Source organism: Pelmatolapia mariae, linkage group LG12 (assembly GCF_036321145.2).
Source record: "Pelmatolapia mariae isolate MD_Pm_ZW linkage group LG12, Pm_UMD_F_2, whole genome shotgun sequence".
Classification (NCBI taxonomy): Eukaryota; Metazoa; Chordata; class Actinopteri; order Cichliformes; family Cichlidae; genus Pelmatolapia; species Pelmatolapia mariae.
The window spans coordinates 21,008,105-21,031,951 of record NC_086237.1 but is presented as its reverse complement, the minus strand read 5'-3'; the positions used below and the strand labels follow the sequence as shown (position 1 = coordinate 21,031,951).

At 40.3% G+C, this 23,847-nt stretch overlaps 1 protein-coding gene across 1 annotated transcript in view; it reads left to right on the top strand.

Moving 5' to 3' along the window:
- Positions 1 to 787: 787 nt before the first annotated feature.
- The window catches only part of LOC135933686 (versican core protein-like), a 47,899-nt gene continuing 24,839 nt past the window's right edge, over positions 788 to 23,847 (top strand). The window contains exons 1-7 of the mRNA XM_065471806.1: positions 788 to 881; positions 6,682 to 7,065; positions 8,031 to 8,205; positions 8,348 to 8,475; positions 10,183 to 10,542; positions 13,136 to 14,347; positions 20,282 to 20,503. Of these exons, the coding sequence (XP_065327878.1) occupies positions 788 to 881; positions 6,682 to 7,065; positions 8,031 to 8,205; positions 8,348 to 8,475; positions 10,183 to 10,542; positions 13,136 to 14,347; positions 20,282 to 20,503 (2,575 nt within the window). The remainder of the gene's footprint in view (positions 882 to 6,681; positions 7,066 to 8,030; positions 8,206 to 8,347; positions 8,476 to 10,182; positions 10,543 to 13,135; positions 14,348 to 20,281; positions 20,504 to 23,847) is intronic.

Below are 23,847 nucleotides of genomic sequence, written 5' to 3'. Positions count from 1 at the left end.
AGAAGCTGGAGCCAAAAAAAAAAACACACAAAACTCAGTGTAGATCAGTGGTTTTCCCTAGAAGCAACAATTGTTACACAGAAGAGGAAATCTGTGTTTTCTCTCTGAGTGACTGACAGCTGGTCAGCTGTCCCAACATGACTGACACCCTACTTGCCGAGTGACAACAGATTACTCCAAACAACTGTCATTATTCAGGCATTCTCACTGTTACTGTGCAGCTCTTTCTTTTCTTTTATTTTTTTTTGCCTTTATATTTTTTAAAGATGTTAAGAAGTCATAGAAAGAAGTACTTGTGGTTAGCAGGGAACCTTATTCCTTTTACATACCTACTCGGTTACAGGACCATGCAGAGCTGGAACCTATCCCAGCTGTCACACAACAAGAAGTTGCTAGTCCAACAGGGCTAACGCAGCGGGACCGACTATCATTCATACTCATATTCACACCTACAACCAATTTAGAATTACCACTTAACCTAACATGCATGTATTTGGGCTGCGGTAGGAAGCTGGAGCACCCAGGGACGACTCACACAGGCACAGCGAGAACATACAACCCCCAAACAGACAGGCCACAGCCAGCCAACAGGTCCAAACCATTAGGCTGTGATGCAACAGAGCTAAACACTGCATCACCACAGGAACTATTTTCTTTCTTCTGAGCTGGATCAGATAATACATCAAACAGTATATTATTACACTTCTGGTTTAGCAGTTTGAAAAGATAGGTGACCACAACAAAGTTATTGCAAAAGTTAAGCTTATTACACAAAACCGCTTTTAGCATGAATATTGTGGTGGTTAACACATGTGAAAGCTGGTGCGCTTTCACCACCTTCACCTTCCTGGACTTGAATGCACCAGTTCAAGACCAGGAAGGTGAAGGTGGAGCTGAAAGAGGATGGGAAGTATCGAACTACAAATATATCGTATATTTGAAGTTATATATCATATATTATTACAAATGATATCCAAGAGAAGAAATAAAGCCTATTTCTTTACTTTCGTCTTACTTCTTACACTTTGTTTTACATTCACACTATTTTGATTTGAAGAAATGTCATTGTAATCAATGTTTGCACTGCCACTTACATTGCATGGCCTCTAAAGCTGTGGGGATAAGGTTTGGTTGTCTGGACTTCAAGGGATCAAGGTTCACTTTTGTCCAGAGCCAACTCCATTTCCCCCCACATTCTGCATTAAATAGTGGGTTCACAACCAAAAAACCAACACTCTGTCATTTTCCACTCCTGGTCACAGGTTTAACTTTTATCTGACACCTAAATTACAACCAGTTTTATGCCATTTTTTATTCTTTTTTTTGCTTTCTTGAGTAATGTGGTTGCCTTTGTGTGTGCCAGTTGAAGTCGTCCATCCATCTATTTTCTTATCCAAGTTACGGTCACACTGTGGAGCCAATACAAGCTATCACAGGACATGAGCCTGTGTACACCCAGGCCTGTCCAACACAGGGCTAAGACAGAGAGCATGTTCTCCCTGTACCTGTGTGGGAGGCACACTCACAGGGAGAACATGCAGAAATGCAGATTTTCTGTTATCGGCATACGCGTGTACATACTGAACGATTTTTGTCAAATCCACGGAAACAGAAAAAAAATAGCAACTCTATTGAAAGAGATCAATCCTAGAGACCACATCAACTGCAACAGTGTGTGTTTGCATATGAAATGGCTCTTGACAAAGGGAGTTACATACTGCATTAAAAATCCCAAATAATGTATGACAGGAGTGTAAAATGGAATGGAGCCTGGGTCCACCCTAAATGGGACATGAGGACTGACACTAATGGTGCTCTTTACTCAGTACTAATAGGTCAGCTCACACCCACTTTCAAACTGAGCCTTTTTATTTATATCGCAATTAAACTCACAAGCTTTGCGACTGCATCTTTCATAGTTAAAAACGAAAGGATTTGTCCTCAAAATTGCCTTTGTAGTGATTCCTCCTTCTATAAATGTCTCTGGAAACACATTTTCTGGTGACACACAGACACACTTAAATGGAAAACAGTGTTAAATATACATTAAAATGAAGTCACTATAACCTTCATATTTCTGAGTTCAGGTAAGACAGATCCCTTTAGGCTGGAGCCGCTTTTATGCGGTCTGAGGTGGCATGGGGCCGGATGGCGACCGCCTTTACGGGCAATGTGATACGTGGGTCACCCAGAAGCCTGCACTACAGATCACCAGGATCAAACACTCTTTGATTGCCTCTTTAACCCGCTGGTTTTTACACAGTGAAAAGTTGCAGTCGTTTCTCATGCACTAGAAATGTTGAATGTTATGTGACTTGCAGATTTTAGTTTAGCATTGACTCAGCTGTAAAATGAATCCTGCAGCTAAAACTGAGTAGATGTTAATTCTACTTAGATAAAGTTGCATTTTTTCCCTTTGTTCAGTGTTTTTCTTTAAACAAAGTTTATAAAAAGTTATCAAAGTTATTTCAGTTTGTCTTTGTCAGAATATCAATAGTGTTATAAGCGCTTTGGTTTACTCTTCATGCTCTCAGACTGTTAATTTTACAGGTCTGTTTAAACATCAGACTTCCCATGTTTAGAATTCCACAGTCGGTTGTCGATGTGTGATAGAGAAATCAGTTAAAATTGAAACACATTACCGCCAACTTTCCCTCGCCATCTCGCCCAGTTCTTCTTTTGCTACTTTGCAGGAGAGATTTGTTCTATGGGGAACTGTTGCAGTGCCCCTGAGATAATTCCAGTCCACTCAGGTATGGAACATACACCTTTTTACAGCTTTTTACAAGGTCCCTCAGGGGCTGACTTTTCACAAGAGGTTTTTCACCTTAGCTCTGCCCTTCAGCTGGTTTCAGACACCAATACCATCATTTTGAACAATGAATGAACCTCTCTAGCTTCAGCAAACGCACTCTAGATCGACTCACCTTATATAGTTCTCTCTTTCGGATCATGTCAAGGAATGCTATTACTACAGTACTGATGGCACCTAAATGCAGTTTTAATAATTTTGCTTTAAAGCAGATAATGTTTGAGTGGTTCAGAGAAAATTCTCTGGAAAGGACACTAACTCCACAGACTGTGATCTCTGGGTGTAAGAGGATGCTTATATCCAATTTCTCAATAAATAAGTGATAATTAGCATGTTTAAACAGCATTCATGTTATCACAGAGCACTCCATATTCATTTTAACAGCTGTTACACATTGACACTGTTGCCCCCCTGCCTGCTTTGCAGTAGCCAATAATGATGATCATCAGGCAACTTTATAAACACAATCTAGCCCCCTGCTTTTTATGTAAAAAAGCAAGACCAAAGCTTTCAGTTAACCACTATTGTTTCACTCTTAGTTAGGCGGTTTTGCACAGTGATCAGAAGTGACACGTTTTTATTCAACCTCATCAGTTTCTCTTGATGAACACTTGAACTTTCTTCTTAGCACCTTAAAAACTGCATTCATACTAGCACACCAAATGCTCGCACGACGGATGAGACTGTCTGAAATGTACAAAGCGGTTCAGCGGGATGGATGGGAAAACTCCCTCACAGTGTTGACTGAAGTATGTTCTGTGACTCAAACTCAACCATCCATGTCTGCACCGCCCCGTTTCCATCGCCCAGCCTTGACTGGTGCGCTCCCCGCAGCAGATGATTTATCTGTTTCTTGATATTTAAATGAAAAAGCTATGAAATATCTTTTAATTTGATATTCTCTTAGTTTTGATTACTTTTATGCTATCTGACGGTCATATGGGACTCTTGTTACCAGCCAAAAAGATCCTTGTGATAAAGAAGCAGTCTGATTGGTTGAGGGTACACCTCTAAGGCACATGGTCAAATTAGGGTTTTTTTTTCCCTCCTCCACTCTGTGTCTCATTCACTTTTTTTTATGGGCCCCACCTCTTGACACTGACGAAATAACCGCGTGATTTAGGTAAAATTGAAGCTGTTCCGTGCCAGCACTTCACGGTCTCAGTCGCTGTGTGCACATCATTCCAGAGTAGGACACTACAACTGCAGAGCATCAAGGGGAACTGAGAGGCACGCCGGGAAGATAAGTGCTGCTTCCAATGTGGAGCAGACCTATTTAGGCACTTTTTTACGCACGCATGTTGCGGACCGGGACTAATTCTATATAAGGACGCAAATCGATTTTTGTACATTTTATGGAATAAAAATCATTTAAAGGTAAGTTTATTTCTGTTTGGATAGTTATCTTTGAATTAAGGAAGAATTGAGACTATTCTTTGCAAAATAACTGATTTCCTATTGTTGGTTTGTTGCTTTTTCAATGTGTATTTTGCTATAATATTAAACAAATATTAAATCAAATGAATGCAACTTTTAAGGACACAAGTCGTTTAAGACAAACACACGCGCCACGATGTTGTCCTCAGATAACCTGCACCGATGTGCAGATGTTTCTTGACGAGTAAGACAAACAAATTTAGAAAAAAGGGTCTGTGGACTGGAGATTACTCCGCAGTCAGTTGTTAGAAATTGGACTGACCATGCCACCCATGTCATAATTTCTGTGGAGTGTCCAGAAGCAACAGGTGTTCCTGAGAAGAAGAACCGTCGCATAAAGTGTTGCTATTGCCAAAAGTGGGATTTTGAATCAATAACTGTACTTAAAGCAGACGATTGTGCTTCATAGCAAGGGACATCCCTGAACTGCGCTCGAAGAAACTGTAAAAGCCTGCAACCAATTAGTTTCCCCTGTGATGCTTCAGTATTGATCTGTGTTCATTTTTCAGCTTTCTTAGAGAGAGAGAAAGAGGGTTTAAAAACACTCCAGCAATTACATCAAGTCATGCATGTATTTGTGTAAATATGACTAAATTATTTCACGTTAATCTAAGAGCAATATATCCTCCGTGGATATATGGTATTAAATTATTTTTAAAGTCTCATTTATTTTCCGTTAGAATCGTTCAATTGAATCGGCGTGGAGCTCGTGGGAGTGTCCGTGTTAAGTTAAAGGCGCAGACTGCCATCCTGCAGTATTTTAGAGGATGATCTTTTGAACCTGCCAGTTGCCATTAGTGCGAGATTGTCTCCCTTTGAAAACAAACAATACTAGTTTTCAGTTAGGACTGCGACCCACCGCATGTGTTTATACAGCGGGGTGCAAATGAGGGTGAGGGGCTCGGTGCTCCTGTCCTTCTGTCTCGACAAACTCACAACTCCGACCCCACAGGGAGTCTTACATCTGAACCCCCGAGACATACAAAGCTCAACATCTTACTTAGAGACGAATAAAAAGATCATGCTTGGTAATGTTAGATATTATAAACACAACGTATTAAAATCACACTTTAGCGCGATGGAACATCCATTTTTTTCATGTGGATATTTTGCGAATACACATGCTTAATAAATGGGGAGTATTTTTTTCTCCAGACCATAATGTTAGAAAAGTGCTTAAACAGACTTGTCTGTTATAACCTACTGTAGTAGTTGCATTTCTCCTTAAGCCAAATGAGGATGCAATTAACATTTAAACTTTGAATTTTTTGCTTCCTAAGCTGCACTCCCTTTCCTTTTTTTTTCCCAACAGATGATACTGAATATAAAGCATGTCCTGTGGTTATATTGCCTCTGTGAAGCTGCAGCTGCAACAGGTAAGCTTTGAATGGGTTAGTTCTCCTCCCTTGTTTTTTAGTCACTCCTCTTTCTCCCGCTCCCTCTCTCCATGCCCAAGTTTTGGATTTTCTCTGTTTTTCCTTTTTTTAGTCACTCCCCACCCACATCCCTCCCTCCATTCTTCTCCCTGCCTCTTTCTTTTTCTTTCCTTTGTATTCCTCTGCTCTTCTTAAAGCTCCACAGCAACTGTTTAGCATGTTTGATAAGTTTCTTCCAGTCTTTGCTGTGTGAAACCTGCAAGACTCTACTTAGAGGTTGGTCAAGAGGAATTGAGGGTTACAATCTAGGACCTGCATACTACTTGTCCCCATAGCTTTGTCTCTGTCTCTGGGTATGGGATGGACACCTTTCAATTAGACTCTGCTTCCAGTCTGGAAGCTGAACAGCTGGTTTCATCCCACATCCTAATAAGACCCTCTGTTGAAGCACACAGACTCACACCTCTTGGACTGTCCGCTCAGAGCATTCCCTGTCAATGCTTTTCTACACCATCCAAAATAACTATAATCATCTTATTGCCATTTGCATTTAGAACTTTATCTGACATGCAGAATACACATAATAGTGTTCACTGACATACTTCTGTTTTTGTGGGTTTGCTTATTTAGTTTATCCTGTTTTTAAAGCAGGAACATGCACAGAGCTAAGCAGCAAACTTTCATGAAATAATACAACCATGATGACTTTCCCTCTTTCCCTGATTATCTATAACTTAATACAGACATGCTGCACATACACTGCCCTTGTGTTAAATATGTTCCCACACCCATCATTTTAAAGTTGAGGTTTAACTTTCCAACAGTCAAGTCATAATGGATGCTTTTTTTAAGGCTTGGTGCAGTGGTCACACCCTATCAGTGCAAATGACTTGTGCATTTCATACTGTCTGGTTCGATCTGTTAGGATAAGAGTGAAAATTGAAGAGGAGATATGTGCATTTTGAATAAAATAAAACATAATAAAGAAGGTTGCCATTAAAATAGAAACATTAAATGAACTTGCACTCCATCTAACTCTGGCTTTTTGCCTTTCAGCCTCAAATGCATTATCAGTCATCCAACCAGTCATAGGGTCCCTCTCAGGGAAGGTAAATCTTCCCTGCTACTTTTCCACAATCCCAACCTCAGCACCAGTCATCAGCCCCAGTGGAACAGTCGTTTACAACAAGGATTACTTGCGGATCAAATGGAGCAAAATACAGGGACGAACAGAGTCCACGGTGCTGGTGGCACAAAATGGGATCATCAAGATAGGCTCAAGCTACAGGAACCGTGTGTCAGTACCCAGCCATCCTGAAGTTGTCGGCGACGCCTCGCTCACAATTGTGAAGCTGCTTGCCAGTGACGCTGGCACTTATCGTTGCGAGGTCATGTTCGGGATTGAAGACACCCAGGATACTGTTAACCTCGATGTCAGCGGTAAGAGATTCCCAGTATCCTTCCTTTATTATGGTGGAATTAGACAAAAACTTTAAAACTGTAGAGGTGGGATGCTGCAAAACTTAATAATAGTGAAATGTCACACAAGTGCTGACAGAAATGTAAACAGGATGGGAAAGTTATAGGCGTCCTTTTGCTTACATTGATAGCAGCAGCTAACTGTTAGTCATGCAGAGTAACCACAGCTTTTATTTTAGAGGTGACGCTCTCTTGAAAAAGAGTCAGATGACCTTTTTTTTGGTAATTTTCCATATCAGCCACAGCAATGCCTTAGTTCCAGTGATTATCCATTCAAACACAGTGCATTGCTGTAATCTTGGGTGCCACCGTGTCAGTATGGATTTTTTTTTTTCATTGTACGGGCACACAGGAAGCGTTAGTATGTCTGTGGGAGGCAGTATTCTTCAGCATCCTAAAAATGATAGCATCCTTATGCTGGTAGGGGATGTGGTGAGGTGGGGGGGTGGGGTCATCAATCCTTACCTAGTGTCATGTGGATTCTACATGCTCTCATTTGAGAAGTACGCTGGGAGATATAACTCATGTAGAAAACATGGGTGGGGGGGGGACACTCAGATAGTTTTGGTTTTCACTGGTTCACAATCTGCATAACCTCTTTTCCAACTCTCTGCAATGTTAATTATGACTATCAATCATATCTTTTGCGTCTATTTACTGTCCACAAATATGGGGATTTCAGGGCCATGGCATCATATGGAGTTCTCTCGTTTGTTTGTGGTGAGCTGCATTTCGCGTCGCTCCTTCATTTATTGCGGAGATCCTTCTTTCCAAAGAAGCTGAGTGACCTAGTTATATCACACATAGAGGGTGCTTTATAAGACGTTTGCCATAATTTACAGCGCTGAAGTTAAACTAATGACTTCCAGATCACTCTATGACTGAATTTTTAATTTTCATTTTCATTTTTCACTGCTTATCGCTAGGTGTTGTCTTTCACTACCGATCAAGCATCAGCAGGTACACTTTGGACTACCAGAAAGCTGTACAAACTTGTGAAAACATTGGAGCAAACATTGCTACCTATGAGCAACTGAAAGCAGCCTATGAGGACGGCTTTGATCAATGCGATGCCGGTTGGATTGCTGACCAGACAGTGAGGTTAGCTGCATTTTAGTTGCCTGTCCCAGAGACGACAACACTGCTGTTTAATCACGTATGCTCTATATGTCCGACTGAATTCTGGAGTGATGTGAAAGACAAAGACTTTAAAATGGCTCTTTGTTTCTCTCTTTTTATATAGATACCCAATTACAAAGCCAAGAGAGGGCTGTCAAGGCAACCTTCCCAATAAACCTGGTGTCAGGTCGTATGGAACCAGAAAACCTACAGAGACCTACGATGTGTACTGTTATGTAGGCAAACTGGATGGTAAGTAGTGGATTGTCCTTCAGTAGCACTGACCCATGTTTAGTCTGAACTAAAAAAGCCTTCAAATCATCATCCGTGCTGAAGTACATTTAATTTTTACAGTTTGGAAACACACTTTTGTTCTTGTTTAAATATAAAAGCTGGTGAATGTGGGTGACCTTTTTCCAGTTTTGTTATAAGTGGGACTTGAAACATATTTTCTACAGTGGTTTTTGAATGAGACACCAACAAAAATGTGATAATGGGGTTATTAAAGGTCTTTGGCCCCATTTATGGGAAGTCTTAGTTTGTCAGCCAACAGTTTCTTTTTTCGCTGTCCATCCTGTTATTCCTGTTATTTACTAAAGTGCTTTATCATCTACCTTAGGATTTTTACTGCGCAGTCATCTTAGTCAACACAATATATTTTCAAATATATTTGTCACAGTCTTCAAGTCATAAACGTGAACCCATCCGCTGAGGACATATACCTATATGCAAATACACACCCCTCATCATTGTTGTGTGCATTACAGAATAGAGATGGACGAGAAATGAAAGGAAAAAATCGATAGAGATGACTGACATGTTACAGCGGTCTTCCTCTGGAACTGAACAAGGAAAATTTTGGCACCCTACAACAACCTGAATATTCATTTCCATTATATTGTAATATTGTCTCAGTTTTCTGACCATTTATGATCTAGGAACAGACATGCTTGGCGGATGCGGTTTGATGTGTTTTGAGGTTGTCAAGTGTAATAACTTGCACATAAATTAACCATGAAAATTAATGAGTGAGCTGCAAGACACTGACTGCTTTTTTTCTATAGTTATATAATTCCAGGGATCTTAGAATATAGATAAACAAAATGTGAAGTCTATTTATGCTTATAGCAGTCATCAATATGATATCTAAAGAGCAGGAAGGGTCCAGTAAAACCACTGTGTAAAATACTGAAATCAAATAGGTTTTTTGTGTTTTTTGAGAATATAACGTATGTTATCTGTTTTTAAAAGGGAAAACATTCCTGTGTGAACGACATCTCCTAATCTCAATGCCCTTGTAAATCAATGGGATGAAACCGTCAAGGGATATTTGAAACGTTACGCCCAAAACTAACTGAAAACATACAGTCAGTCAGCCATCGTCTCTTAATGTTGTTTGGTTTTAGTTAAGATCTTGGCTGTTAGTACCCTTTTCATTTATATAATCCTGTGAGCATAGACAAACGTTCACGCTGGTCATTCTGCAGAGATTCTGACATGAACATGAAGGAAGGAAACAGCAGGTGTTTGCTCTACCCACTTTGGGGAAACCTAATGTCCTGCAATACAAACATATTTATGGACAGGCCAGGCACATTTTCAGCATTGCTATCCCACCTCAGAATAATATAATGAAAGAACTACTGTTGTCCTAAATATGATTGGTGGGAGATGTTTTGGGTCTCTGCCCTGCACAGCTGTGACTGATGTCAGCTGTGTTGGTCTTTTCTGAAAGGTCAGAATGGACTAAAAATCTGTATTTTTGAGATCGCTCTAAAGTATAGGCTATTTCAATATGTTTTCAATCTAAAAATAGTAAATACATTTTAAAGGAGAAATTACTTCTGATCTACTAGGTAATAAACCCTCTTTTTGTGTTGCTGTGACCACAGATGATTTGTTGCTATTTCACCTATGTGCATCTACATTTGCCACTGTTTCTCATTATTTTTTCATCAGGTGAAGTCTTTTATGCTCCCGTGACCCATAAGATGACTTTTGAAGAAGCCAGTGAAGAGTGTAAAAAGAGGAAAGCTGTCCTGGCAAGTCCCGGACAGCTGCATGCTGCTTGGCGACAGGGGCTGGACAGATGTGACTACGGCTGGCTCTCCGATGGCAGCGTACGGCATCCTGTCGCAGTCCCCAGAACTAAGTGTGGCGGAGGCCAACTCGGCGTGAGGACCATGTATCGCTACAGAAATCAGACTGGCTTCCCAGAACCAACTAGAAAGTTTGGGGCTTACTGCTTTAAAGGTAAAAGCTCACTCCAAGATTCCTGTTGTTACTCCTTATTGCATTTGGAGTTTGTCATGGAACAAAGTGTTACCTATATATGTGACGTATATGTTAGAAGAGACAGACAGTGACCAAAGACACAGACCACTCCCTAACAAAACCAGGCTTGACTGTAAGGAGCTATGATCTCATCTCCTACATTCACTCCTGCTTCTCCACCCTTTGATTTTCTGTGTCTTTGCACCACATTACACTTTGCCACATCTGAATCAGACTGACCTTTTTAACATATCTGAAAGCCTCTCTTTCCTCCCTCTCAGTTTGCGTCTGTTTCACGCCTTGCGATTGCATAGTTTCAGTAACAGCGGCAACATGAGCAACGCTGAGGGAGGATTTTCTTCTGAGCACTGCATGTCATGTGCCAGACTACAGCATCCCGTTGACCTCACTGTCTCAAAGTTTGTCTCCCGCCCATTTCTGAGGCAAAAAAGCGAGCCAAGAGAAAAGTGAATTCATAGTGGTAAACTCTGTTTTCTTTGAAAGCAAAAGACTGACTTTTTTTTTCTTGATTGAGGAATAATGACCAAAAGTTTGCTTAAGAGAATGAGAACAGTTTATATCTGTTTGACTCTTTATTGCTTCCAGCTGGGCTAATCAAGGTTTCTTAAACTTTACCCTCATACAACCTCGATGTTATTGTGAATCAAACAAAAACAAGTTAATGCATTTGAGTGCAATATATAAAGTCAAATTAATTGCACTCAACATTATAACAAAGAATCAACCTAAACACTAAATAAGATCATGAGGATTTTTTTTAAATTTTTTATTTTCGCCAACTCTTGCTGCACACTGTGATAATTACTGACCATGAGAGGGAAAGGAATTATAGCTGTAGATCTTTATAAATAGTGACGTTTCATGGTTGACTGGAAGTAGGCAGAATTAGACTTAATCCCTTAAAATGTGAGCGTTCTTAACTAATCGGTTTTCCTAAAACAACAGAAAATGACAGGTGATAGTTGCCATTTAGAGAAACACCAAAAGCGACTAATGCCACATCTGTCAGCCTTTTTAGCCTCGCTATCTACCACCTTTCCATCTTTCACCTCTCATTTCCGCTGTCAGTTTGCTGTCTGTCATTCTCACTTGTACTTATCAGAGCAGACGTTTGGATAATGGACAAAGCTACTGCTGGACTTCTAAATTCAGTCATCCTTGCTGACCTCTGACCTGGCCTTTCCATCTTTACAAATGAGAAGTTGGACAGATAAGCCGCCCACTGCCTGGCCATTTACTGCCCCTGGGCCATGCTAACTCTCGTGGTGATAAGTCCCTACAGAGTTCAGAGGGCACGCAAATGGGCCACCTTCAGCTTCTGCTCTGTGTATTTCATGTCAGCCCTCTCACTCGTGTTGTATTTACACTCCCAGCGTAAGTGCTTTTCAAGTACTCTCATTTGGCAGGATTCACTCCATCATTTCCTGAATTCCCACGCCTGATCATATCTTAATAAAAGGAATATTGTGTAAATCTACTCCACTTAGATTAGACAAAAAGACGAAGTGAGAAGAGGTAGTGCGGTGGGAAATTTGGAAAATTAGTCTCTGATTGATTTTTGGAGTGGCCTAAAGAAAACAAAGGTCTGAATAACGGGAACAGCTCAAACTCATTGGTGACATAATGCACTCCCTCTGAGAGCAAGCACAGTTTTTCCTGTAAGGGAAAAACATATGTCACACCTTACATCAGAGATAGTTTCACGAGGAAAGGGGTCTGCTACGTAATGGTCAACAGCTGCCTTTACAGATTCTGCCTGCGCCCCAGAGGAAAGCTTTCTAAAACAGTTTCACTGGTGTTTATGAGTAAATGAGATAACTTTTGATGAAAGTGATCTTGGGAAGACAGGGGAGAACCAGTGTTAAAAGAACGTCTTAATAATTGTATTAGTGAACTTTAAACACCATCACTGTAATCAAGTGATCAAGTCAAGGGCTGCTCTTCAGATAATCGGGTGGGTTGAATACAAGAATAAAAAAGCCAGGGTAGCTCTTGACCAAACCACAACACTAGATTACTTATGATTTATATGGTGTTTAATTCATCTGTTAAACACATGGTTGCCCTTTCCCACAGAGCACGCTCAGAGAAACATTTAAAGTGCACTTGGCTGTTCATATAAAATTGAGGTAGTCTCACTGATTAAGATAACTTTGATTATTTTCCATGCCCTATAATACACAGTAAAACTTTGCTTTGTTACTGTGGTTTCAACAGTTTATTTGAAGAAGTTTAATGAATAACTGTTAAAGCTAGATATAAGAGAGGAAGCCTTTGACAGGGAAGCTTCTAGGAAACTATATCTTGGTATTTAAATATTTGGTGGCCACTTATTTTTGCTGCTATCGCTAATTGACTGCAACGGACTCATTAGACTTATCTCGCAAACTTATTAAGGGTGACTTAAAATTGACCTGCTGAATCACATTACTGTTCGTAATCTTGGCTTCTTAATGTACATCAATATGGTGTTTGTGAAATGCTGACAATGAAACAATGAATCTTGGCTATCTAGATCAGTAATGTGATACAAATGTCACTTTAGCCAACCAAAAGCTCTGTTTGATACTTAAATTCATTCTGACTTTGTGATCATGTGCCTATGTATGTTGTATAGGAAGGAGAGTGGTATTCAGCCAGACTTCCTTTGTGGATGTATCTGTGGTAGAAATGACCACCAACGCCATCAGTCCTAGTACCTCCATCCCTTTACTGGAGAGTAGCACCATTCTGACAACCACAACATCTGAAAAAACATCAGAGGCAGACGTTTCTCCAGATTCTTCTCCAGATCCTCCATCTATGTTCTCAACCAGCATGGCTCCACCTCGCCCCACCCCAGCAGGCCATGAGGAAGAGTTAATCACAACAGTTGCACCCACTATCAAAGACGACCATGAGGACGATGATGATGTAACAGCTGCGCCAGATTCTCGCACTGATGATCAAAATGTAACCTTTGTGGAAACTGCTGCTGCCCATGGTGGCACAGCCACAGAAACTAAGATCACGGTGGAAAGCACTGATGCCACGGTGTCTGCTGATGAGTCAGATGATCAATCAGTAATTCAGGTCAGCACGATTCAGCCTGACGTCCCTATACCAGATGCTTCTCTCCGCAACGAGCTCATGTTTGCTGAAGGGGAGACAGAGGAAACTGTCATAGATCCTAGGAATATCACATCGATCTCTGATCTCACTGACACTCCAACCAAATCATCTGAAGTTAGCCATGAGGAAATGCTTAGCTCCTCACAATTAACACCATCACCTTCAATCAGTGATATAGCAACAGACTATAATTTGAGCTACGATGACGTTGATCCTATAATAGGTTTAGAGGGTCAGCCACCTACTAGGCCATCCCAACCAGATGGCTCAGCCAGCCCTTCAGACACCAATAGAATTGATGATACAATCACAGCCATTCCACCTTTAAATAACACCCATCATGTCAGTGAGGCGAAGGTAACCACCACAGTGACACCAAATACTGCCAGCAGTGCGACACAAACTCCGCCTAAAGCACAGGATGTTGAGACACCACCAACATCTGACGTTTCACCAGGCACAATCATCCTGATCGACAGTGAAATGTTAACTGAGGAAGTGAAATCTTCAGCAGCTGTCCATGTCTTTGATGAGTCTTCCACTCAGGTGACAGAGCGCATTGGTGGCACCTTGATGGAGGACGAAACAGCAGCAGAGTTTGGTACAGAGTTCTTTATATCTGCTCCAACGACTTCAACGGTGGCCAGTACAACAGCCCATCCAGCTGCAGTGGTCACAGATAACCAGACCACCACTACGCAGATTCAGAATGCATCAGGTAAGACGCACCAACAATACCTTAATATTTAAGCTTTCTTGTGAAATTTTTCTGTTCAGTGCAGTTTTTATCTCCGTTTTGTTGTGAGATTAAAGGAGTGACAAATGAAAAGAAAGGCTGATGTTACAAGTGTAGTTTTGCACTTTGTTCACATGCTGTGTTTTGGGCCCATTTATTGTAATGTTGCTGATGTAGAGTAGCTGCAAATTGGTTGTTCCTCTTGGGTCTTTAAAGACAAAATTATGGAGAGAATTATGGCGAAACGGATATGTGAATATAGCAAAGCCAACTGTAAAGGGTTTCTTCTTCAGCATTTTGTTTACATCAAGTGAATGGGTGGCTTAAAATCTAAAGTCCTTATTTGTACGAGCCATTAAGGTAGTTAAGTGGTTAAGTTATGGTTCAATGGACTTGATCTCTGAATTTTGCTAATATTTAATTACGGTCTGTTCATAGACTCAAACATAAGTAGTTACAGTGAGCGAGTACTCATGGTTCTGTGGTGTTTCAAATTACTGGTTGTAAGTCTTCAGTCATTTAGTAAGAGGGATCCCCCTACCACATGTTTATGTGTTATCAGTGTGCTGAAGTCACCGCTGCTGAAAGACATGCTTTGCCTGAGGGAACCAGATGTTTTCATGATAATTTAGACATAGAAGAAAACACAGGAAGAGAAAGATAATAATAGTGAGATAAAATAACCTGGTTTTGTGCATAATTCAAATAGCTGAGACTGAAACTATGTAAGCTACATGTTTTTTTTAATTGTTGGAATAATTTAAATATATTTTGTCACAGTAAAACGTGAAAATTACTAAATGCTGCTTTCAGTGGTGGTCTTGTTTGCATAACTTCCCAACCACAAGCACAAGAGAACTAAATTTCTAAAGATAAATGATGGTCTATTATTTTAATAAAGCTCCAAAAGTCAGACTGAATGATAGTAAGGAGCTGTGCACCACAGGTGACATCAGAAGCCACAAAGCAGACATTAAAGCTTTATGAAGAAGTCTTTAAATCTGATCCTTACACTTAGTTGTGAAATCCTTTAGCAAAGCAGTGATTTGGTTGTATGAGTCAGTTACAGCCAGGGAACTCATTAAGCAATCATCAGTGGCACTTCTGTGTTCCTCTATACTGGCTTCATTGGGTCAACAGTGGATGATCTCACATGCAAACAGCAGCTGCATCGTTTTTTACTCCATGAATTTTGCATCTGAGCTTCAAATATTGTTATGGTGACTCATTTCTTGTCCCTGGAGAGCAGTTTGTGTTGAAGGGTAGGGATCTGCTAAATTGGAAAGCATACAAGTGAATGAACTGGTCATTTTGCAGAAACTGTGAATAACTTTGTGGTAGGTTCTAAGCCTACCTGAGAGAGCAATGATCTGCTTTCCAAATTATACACAATGAAAGTGCTAATGTGGCCATAAGCACTGTGTATATCCAGTGTTGTTGGTTTAGATGCCAAGAATGCACATGACATTGCTTGTGTAAGAGAGCCCTCTATGTGAAAGAAATACAAACTCTATCTGTACTTCTGTATTTGTACTGCAAATAACTATGCAGCTGCAGTATTTCTCTCCTCGTGTGTGCACGTACCAGCTTGCTGACAGCCAGCCTGGCAATAGCAGAGGTGTGTTGGCAGTCTACCTGAGTAAGCACAGATGCCTTTCTTCAGTGCAGACTGGACACCACCTCAAAAGATGATGTCATTTCTAACTCACAGTCTCCCCTCTCTGTCAGGACAGCTGGAGGCTGCCTGACCAAAGTGGGTGATTATAGCTACTTTTACTGCTACATCATGTGATGTAGCTCAGCTGAGACACTCTCTTTTCTGCCCTCCCAGTTTGTGTGGGAAAAGCTTTTGGAAAATATTGTGGCACTGGGAAGAGTGTGCCGTCTAGATGCATGGTAACAAAGTGCACAATAATATCAATGAATTGTTGTTTAGTGCACCTCAAAATCTGTCAGAGTTATTGTGAACTGTGCACATGTGTTTCTGATTAATTGCTGACAATTAAATTCATTGTTTAGTGCTTAGTGTTTATATGACATATTATGACTTGTTGAAATATTGGTACTCTGAGGCGTGGCAACCACAGATGTCACAAAACCACCAACAGTACATTCTTACAGTAATTAAACATCTTTTTAACATTCAGTCCATGAAAGCTTGCTAAACAAATCTTTATAAGAGTACTTAACATTTTTAGAAGTGGGCTTAATTGCATTTTTGTAAAGTGCTTGATAAGAGGATTGCACTTTAATTATACTTATTAATGCTATTTTGTGCAAGGTTTGTACTCTTAACCCTCTCACATACATTTATGCAGTAAACCCTAACAACCCACACCCATTTTACCTATATTGGAATTACACTCCTGTATAGCTGTGTTGTCCCCAGAAATACTTAGCTTTGACAACATCCCCATTGGTGAGAGCTATCAAAATTATAACACTAAGAGACAATCAGAAAATAGTGGAAACTCTAATACCTAGAGTCTATGAATATGAATATGCCTCAGTACCACAAGGTGGTGCAGGTTAAGTTAGCTACACTTCACTTTGATATAGATATAGTGCTATGGAGACCTGGCATTGTATGGTCATTGTTAAATTCTGGTAATTAAATTCACGTGGAAACCCCTGTCATATTGTTAGTTGCACCACTGAGCTCACATGTTAGTTGTTAGCATTTGTTAGCTAGTGCTAACAGCTAATATCACTTGCCTATCCACTTCCACCAGGTAACCTTACTAAATTCTAAGACTGATTTGAAACAAATTAATAAGGGCTGGGTGTGAGTTGCTGTGTTTCAACATTGCTGTGCTAGCTTTATTGACAGCACTCCCTTATCATGCATGTAAAAAGCTAGAAGCAGACAAGGAGCGTAATCTCCATTAAGGCCAATCCCACACTTGCTCATGCTCTACCTGTCCACCAAGTGTCCATGCAGTATTTTCTGCTGTTACCTTTTGTCCTGTGTCTCATCTTGATCTAGTTGTAGTCTACATAAGTTATTCATGGATATGGATTGCACTGAAGTTGGGGGCTTTTAATGATTTCTTTGACCTGTTCTTTTGTTAGGGTTGAATGATTGCACAGCATACAATCATTGAAAAATGAATTTGAATTTACTTTAGATTTTTGCATACAGTTTCAAACCTATACATACTTCCCCACTAGCGTTTGGTTTAAAGCCTCCTAGAAAGTTGCACCTTGACTAGACACTTTTGGTGTTTTGGCATAATTCTGGCTTGATGTTTAAACTGTCCTCTTGGCAGCATTGGTAGAGTTAATTTAAATTGGTTGGTTTAAATGACCTTTAAGTGGCTTTTAAGTGTCATCTGCAAATTTTCAATAGAGTTGAGGTTTGCGCTTTGGGAAGGCCATTCCAGAAGCTTAATGTTAGCTTGCTTTATACATTCCAAAACCAGTTTTGATGTGGGTTTGGGATTGTCCTCTTGGAAAACCCAATTATGTCCAAGTTTCAACTGTCTAGCTGTTGATTTGAGATGAAGTTGAAAAATTTGGAGGTAGACCTCCTTGATAATTTCATCAACTTTGTGCAATCTACCAGTACCACTGGAATCAAAACAGTTCCAGAGCGTGATGCTACCACCACCACTATACTTAACAGCTGGTACAGTGTTCTGTGCTAAAGCCTCACCTTTATTCCTCCAAATATAACTCTTGTAATTGCTGTTAGTCTTTGTCTTGTCTGACCATAAAACCTTTCTCTGGAAAAGCTTGTTCATGTAGGCAGCTGCAAATTTCTGTTGAGGTTAAGGATGTCAATTTAGAAGCATAAGCTTCTTTCTTGGTCGGCACCATCTCAGTCAATGGTGATGTAAAATTTACTTTACTGTGGACAGTGACACTGCTCTTCCAGGAGTTTCATAGCAGGATTAAGCCTCTGTGGTTCCTAGGTTGTTCCTGAACATCTAATTTCCTCTCATCTGAGGGCGACAGTTTGGTCCTTCTTCCAGACCTGGTAAAGTGGTGGCACATACGAATAACCGATGATCTTTAAATCTGCAGTTGTTATACTGTTGTTATAGAAATAGCTCCAAGAGATCTTCCCAACTTGTGCTAATCTACAGCTTAGAACTTAAATGAATTCCTTGAACCTTTCCATTGTTCTGATTAGTGGTCAATCCAGTGAGTGCCATCAAAAATCTTTTTTATGCTGGCAGATAAACTAACAGCCCTAGACAGTTAAAGAGAAGTCAGCTAAAGACAAGTTAAATGGCCAGAGCCATTTAAGTGAGAGTATATATTTGAGCCTGTGTGTACACTTTTGATACTGTGTGGAATAGAGAAAATCCAAACTAAATTAAAACTTGTGCACCCAATTCTTGTTTTTAAAAGTCATTAAAGACAAAAAAAGAAAAGATAATAAATTATCATGACATTCATGCCCATTATGAGTTATTTAAACGTCTATTCTCCAAATATGTAAACGACTTCAAAACGCTTAAACTAAAAACTGTGATTGTTATTATTCCAGCAGTTGTTACACATTTAACTCTAATTTCCCTCAACCCAAATCTTTAAATACTGGTTGGGAGTAGAACAAGAACAAAATAGGAGAGTTTTTAGGTAAATCCCAGTTTGTCCAGTTTGTTGAAGTATTTACTTGTATTTGTGACTAATCTTGAATGCAAGCTGAACTTGTGCTTCTTTGAAATATGTTTGGGCAGCTACATAATGCTGACAGGTGATGAAGACTAGAGAAGGACTGTGTGTGTGTTGTTGTGTGTGAGAGACGGATAGTTTGTGAAGGTGTGTGGGTCAGACAAGTGGGAATATTGCCTAGTTCCCAGGCCTTACCTGGATTTCTAACAGGTGTCTTTTTGCAAAGCTGAGCTACCTACTGCAGGTGTTATTGTTGCAACCAGTAATTTTTGTTAATCGTCATTTGTGGGAAAGGAGAGAGAGAGAGAGAGAGAGAGAGAGAGAGAGAGAGAGAGAGAGAGAGAACAAGTGGCAGAAACAGAGAGAGAGAAGGAGGTAGAGGTTATTCAATTTGTTTATGAAGAGATTTCTCATTTTGGTGTGAGAATAGTCTTTTCCTCCTTGCTTATACATCATGCAAACATGGGTAAGGAGCATAGCCACACTGTTAATTTTAAGATTAATCACAGCTTTTCTTTCTACAGCCAGCACTGTATATGTTATCATCTTTGTTAAATTCATAATTCTATGGCTTAGTATCAAGTGGCTTTTTCCTTTCTTTTCTTTGCTTGCAAAGTAAAAGTGGAAATGTTCACTCTCATAATGAGGCTAAACAGATGATTTCTAGAGAGGACAGGCCATGCTGTGCCTCAGTTATCAGGTCTATTTTCAGTAAAGTTCATGTTTTTGTTCACTGTTTCCTAAGTAAAGCGCTTTGGATGAACATATTTTTTGTAGTAGTCTAAAGCCACTACCTTTTAAACACTATGTGGACTACTTCCAGCCAGACAAATCTTGTTTATTTATAGGAATACATAAACCCATTTGGCAACATAGTGTAGGCGGCTGATGATAACATTGCTGCAGTGGAAACAGAATGCTGCTTCTGTGTTAGACTTAGACAGCTAAGATCTGAATTACTTCAGGGAATTTCCTTTTATGTTATATACAAGGAGTGAACATGATAATTTGAACACTTCCACAACACATTCATATTCAGATTAACAGTTGTACCATATGTAATATACAGCACTGTGCTATACATGATAGCTTTGTGATGCTAGCATGTGAATTACAGCAATGTTGAATGAAGAAATAGGAAGTTAGGAATGGTGTAATTTTGCTATCTTTTCATATGTTAACATTGTTCCTTTGGTATTTTTGTCTTTAATGCATAAACTAAATATAATTTAGTTTCTGCGCTAATTTCATGTGCTAATTTTATGTGCTAATTTTCCTTTATTTTCTTTACAGCTAACCAGGCTTCAGAGTCACAGGATGCTCAGTCTCTTGCCACACCAGTTTTGCTCGACCATCCCACTCCCTCTGTAGCTGTTGGTGAGCCAATCATACAAAGCAGAGACCCAGACCGTTTCCCGCAAGCTGCTATAACCATCACCCCAGCTATCAGCTTTATTAATGGTAAACAAGAGATCACACTGGAGCCTCAAAGCGTGGAAGAAAAAGAGGCCAAAGGTACAGAGATTCTGACAAATGTGACAACTCTCGGAGCTAGGAATGACATTTCCATGGCATTTGATCCTAATTTGACTGATTTCTCTGATGGTAGCTTCACTAAATCTACACAGGAACCTACAGAACCTCTGGCTTTTACAGAAAAGCCAGATCTGACCACAAAAGGCACAAAACACAAAGACTTAACCTCTGTTATTGCCACAACAGTGGAAGACAAGATTCCACTGGAAACTGCACAAATAACTGTGGCTGGCTCAGCTTCTACAGAAACTACTGACCTTCTTCCTGCAGTAACACCAACTGAGCCACAGAGAACCAAAGAAGTTAAAGAAACCCAAACATCAAAGGCTAATGTGAAAACCCCTGCTTTCAGCACTATGTCTGTACAAGAAGGGACACATGAGACAGGAAGGACTCCTGCCCATGTGAAAAGTGACTCAAATCTGACTCAGAGACAGAAGACTGAGGATGAATCTCCAACTACTTCTTCAACCAGATTTTACACAGACAAAGATAAAGATGGAGATACTGAATCTTCAGAATCTGAAGCACCGACTGAAACTCCAGAGGATAAAATCACAAGTCAAGGAGGGATTAGAGTCAGCCCAATACGTTTAACTTCCTCTACAGAAAGAGTTGGAACTGATGCGGTATCTATAACGCAGGAGGAGGGTTCAGAAGTCCAAAGTGTAAATATGTTTACAACCAGCCCACATCTACATATCTCTACCTTAGCATCATCAACAAGTTTAACCTTTACACATACAGAAGCTAAAGCCCAAATGGAAAGTGAAGTAACTTCAAATACAGTACAATCAGGACGCACTCATCAAACACCTAGTCCTGGCACTAGTGTGTTAGAACAAACTTCCACACCTGCCACTCCGCATGAAGAGAAGAAAAAAAATGAGCCAACCACTACTCCCTCTTATGGATCCATTGCAACGACTGATTCCCCAGATTATAGTGCTACTGAAATATTCAGAAAAACAGTGGCCTCATCCAGTGAAGTTTTAAGCCATCTTTCATCACAGCCTACATCACCAGTTATGGAATTCCCCAGTGAAAGAGTCACTGGACACACAGACATGCATGTAACTTCAGATGACCAAATTTTCAGGCATATTCCCACAGTCACTTCTCCTGCTGAATCAGATGTGTCTGTTTCAAGTGGTGCGTCAACAGAAAAAACTTCAACTAAGGATACAACTGAAAAGAAATCTTCATCAGTGCATCCTGTTAGTTGTATTACTTTAATAGGTCCCCTGTGTCTTACCACGTCTGAAGAAAGTACAGATGCACAAACTAAAATGCCATCCCTTACCAGTGTTCCAGATGGTGAGGTTGAAAGTGAAAGCAGTCAGCCTACCGTAATGGAGTCGTTTGCTTCTGTCAGTCCGTCAACAATGAAGCCAGAAACTACATCCTTCCTGAGTGACATAGATGCAGATTTTTCTGTAGACAGCACTACTGATTTCCCTGAAGTCTCAAGCATCATAACAACAACAGTGCTTTCAAGTGATACTTCAAAAGGTGCTTTTACTTCATCCTCATCTGTCTTCAGTACTCAGAAGCCAATATCAGTGTCATCTGGTACGGAAAAATCTGTCACCACAAGCAAGTTTGATGAACATTCATTAACACCAGAGGAAAGTTCTTTTTTGACATCAACAGAAGAGGGCTCAGGAGATCAGACACCTGAAATGATCAGAAATCTCACTGCACTTCCCACAGCTTCCTCAAAGTTCACCACGGAGAAGTCAACAGCAACTCCAGCTGACGTTTACTCCAGTGCTCTCTCAGATCAGACAGAAAAGACTTCTGTTTCTCCTTTGACTGATAAGACAATAACCTATTCGGACACAGCTCCAATGGATGTAGAACTTTCAAGTGATGACACCACAGATATATTGAATGCAACCTCTGTTTTCAGTGACGTATCTCCATCTGCATCCAGCACTGTGGAATCAATACTGCTATCACTTGCAGTAACACAACATGTTGATAGAGATGAGACTAAAGTACCATCCCTTACCAGTGTTCCAGATGGTGAGGTTGAAAGTGAAAGCAGTCAGCCTACCGTAATGGAGTCGTTTGCTTCTGTCAGTCCGTCAACAATGAAGCCAGAAACTACATCCTTCCTGAGTGACATAGATGCAGATTTTTCTGGAGACAGCACTACTGTTTTCCCTGAAGTCTCAAGCATCATAACAACAACAGTGCTTTCAAGTGATACTTCAAAAGGTGCTTTTACTTCATCCTCATCTGTCTTCAGTACTCAGAAGCCAATATCAGTGTCATCTGGTACGGAAAAATCTGTCACCACAAGCAAGTTTGATGAATATTCATTAACACCAGAGGAAAGTTCTTTTTTGACATCAACAGAAGAGGGCTCAGGAGATCAGACACCTGAAATGATCAGAAATCTCACTGCACTTCCCACAGCTTCCTCAAAGTTCACCACGGAGAAGTCAACAGCAACTCCAGCTGACGTTTACTCCAGTGCTCTCTCAGATCAGACAGAAAAGACTTCTGTTTCTCCTTTGACTGATAAGACAATAACCTATTCGGACACAGCTCCAATGGATGTAGAACTTTCAAGTGATGACACCACAGATATATTGAATGCAACCTCTGTTTTCAGTGACGTATCTCCATCTGCAACCAGCACTGTGGAATCAATACCGCTATCACTTGCAGTAACACAGCATGTTGATACAGATGAGACTAAAGTACCATCCCTTACCAGTGTTCCAGATGGTGAGGTTGAAAGTGAAAGCAGTCAGCCTACCGTAATGGAGTCGTTTGCTTCTGTCAGTCCGTCAACAATGAAGCCAGAAACTACATCCTTTCTGAGTGACATAGATGCAGATTTTTCTGTAGACAGCACTACTGATTTCCCTGAAGTCTCAAGCATCATAACAACAACAGTGCTTTCAAGTGATACTTCAAAAGGTGCTTTTACTTCATCCTCATCTGTTTTCAGTACTCAGAAGCCAATATCAGTGTCATCTGGTACGGAAAAATCTGTCACCACAAGCAAGTTTGATGAACATTCATTAACACCAGAGGAAAGTTCTTTTTTGACATCAACAGAAGAGGGCTCAGGAGATCAGACACCTGAAATGATCAGAAATCTCACTGCACTTCCCACAGCTTCCTCAAAGTTCACCACGGAGAAGTCAACAGCAACTCCAGCTGACGTTTACTCCAGTGCTCTCTCAGATCAGACAGAAAAGACTTCTGTTTCTCCTTTGACTGATAAGACAATAACCTATTCGGATACAGCTCCAATGGATGTAGAACTTTCAAGTGATGACACCACAGATATATTGAATGCAACC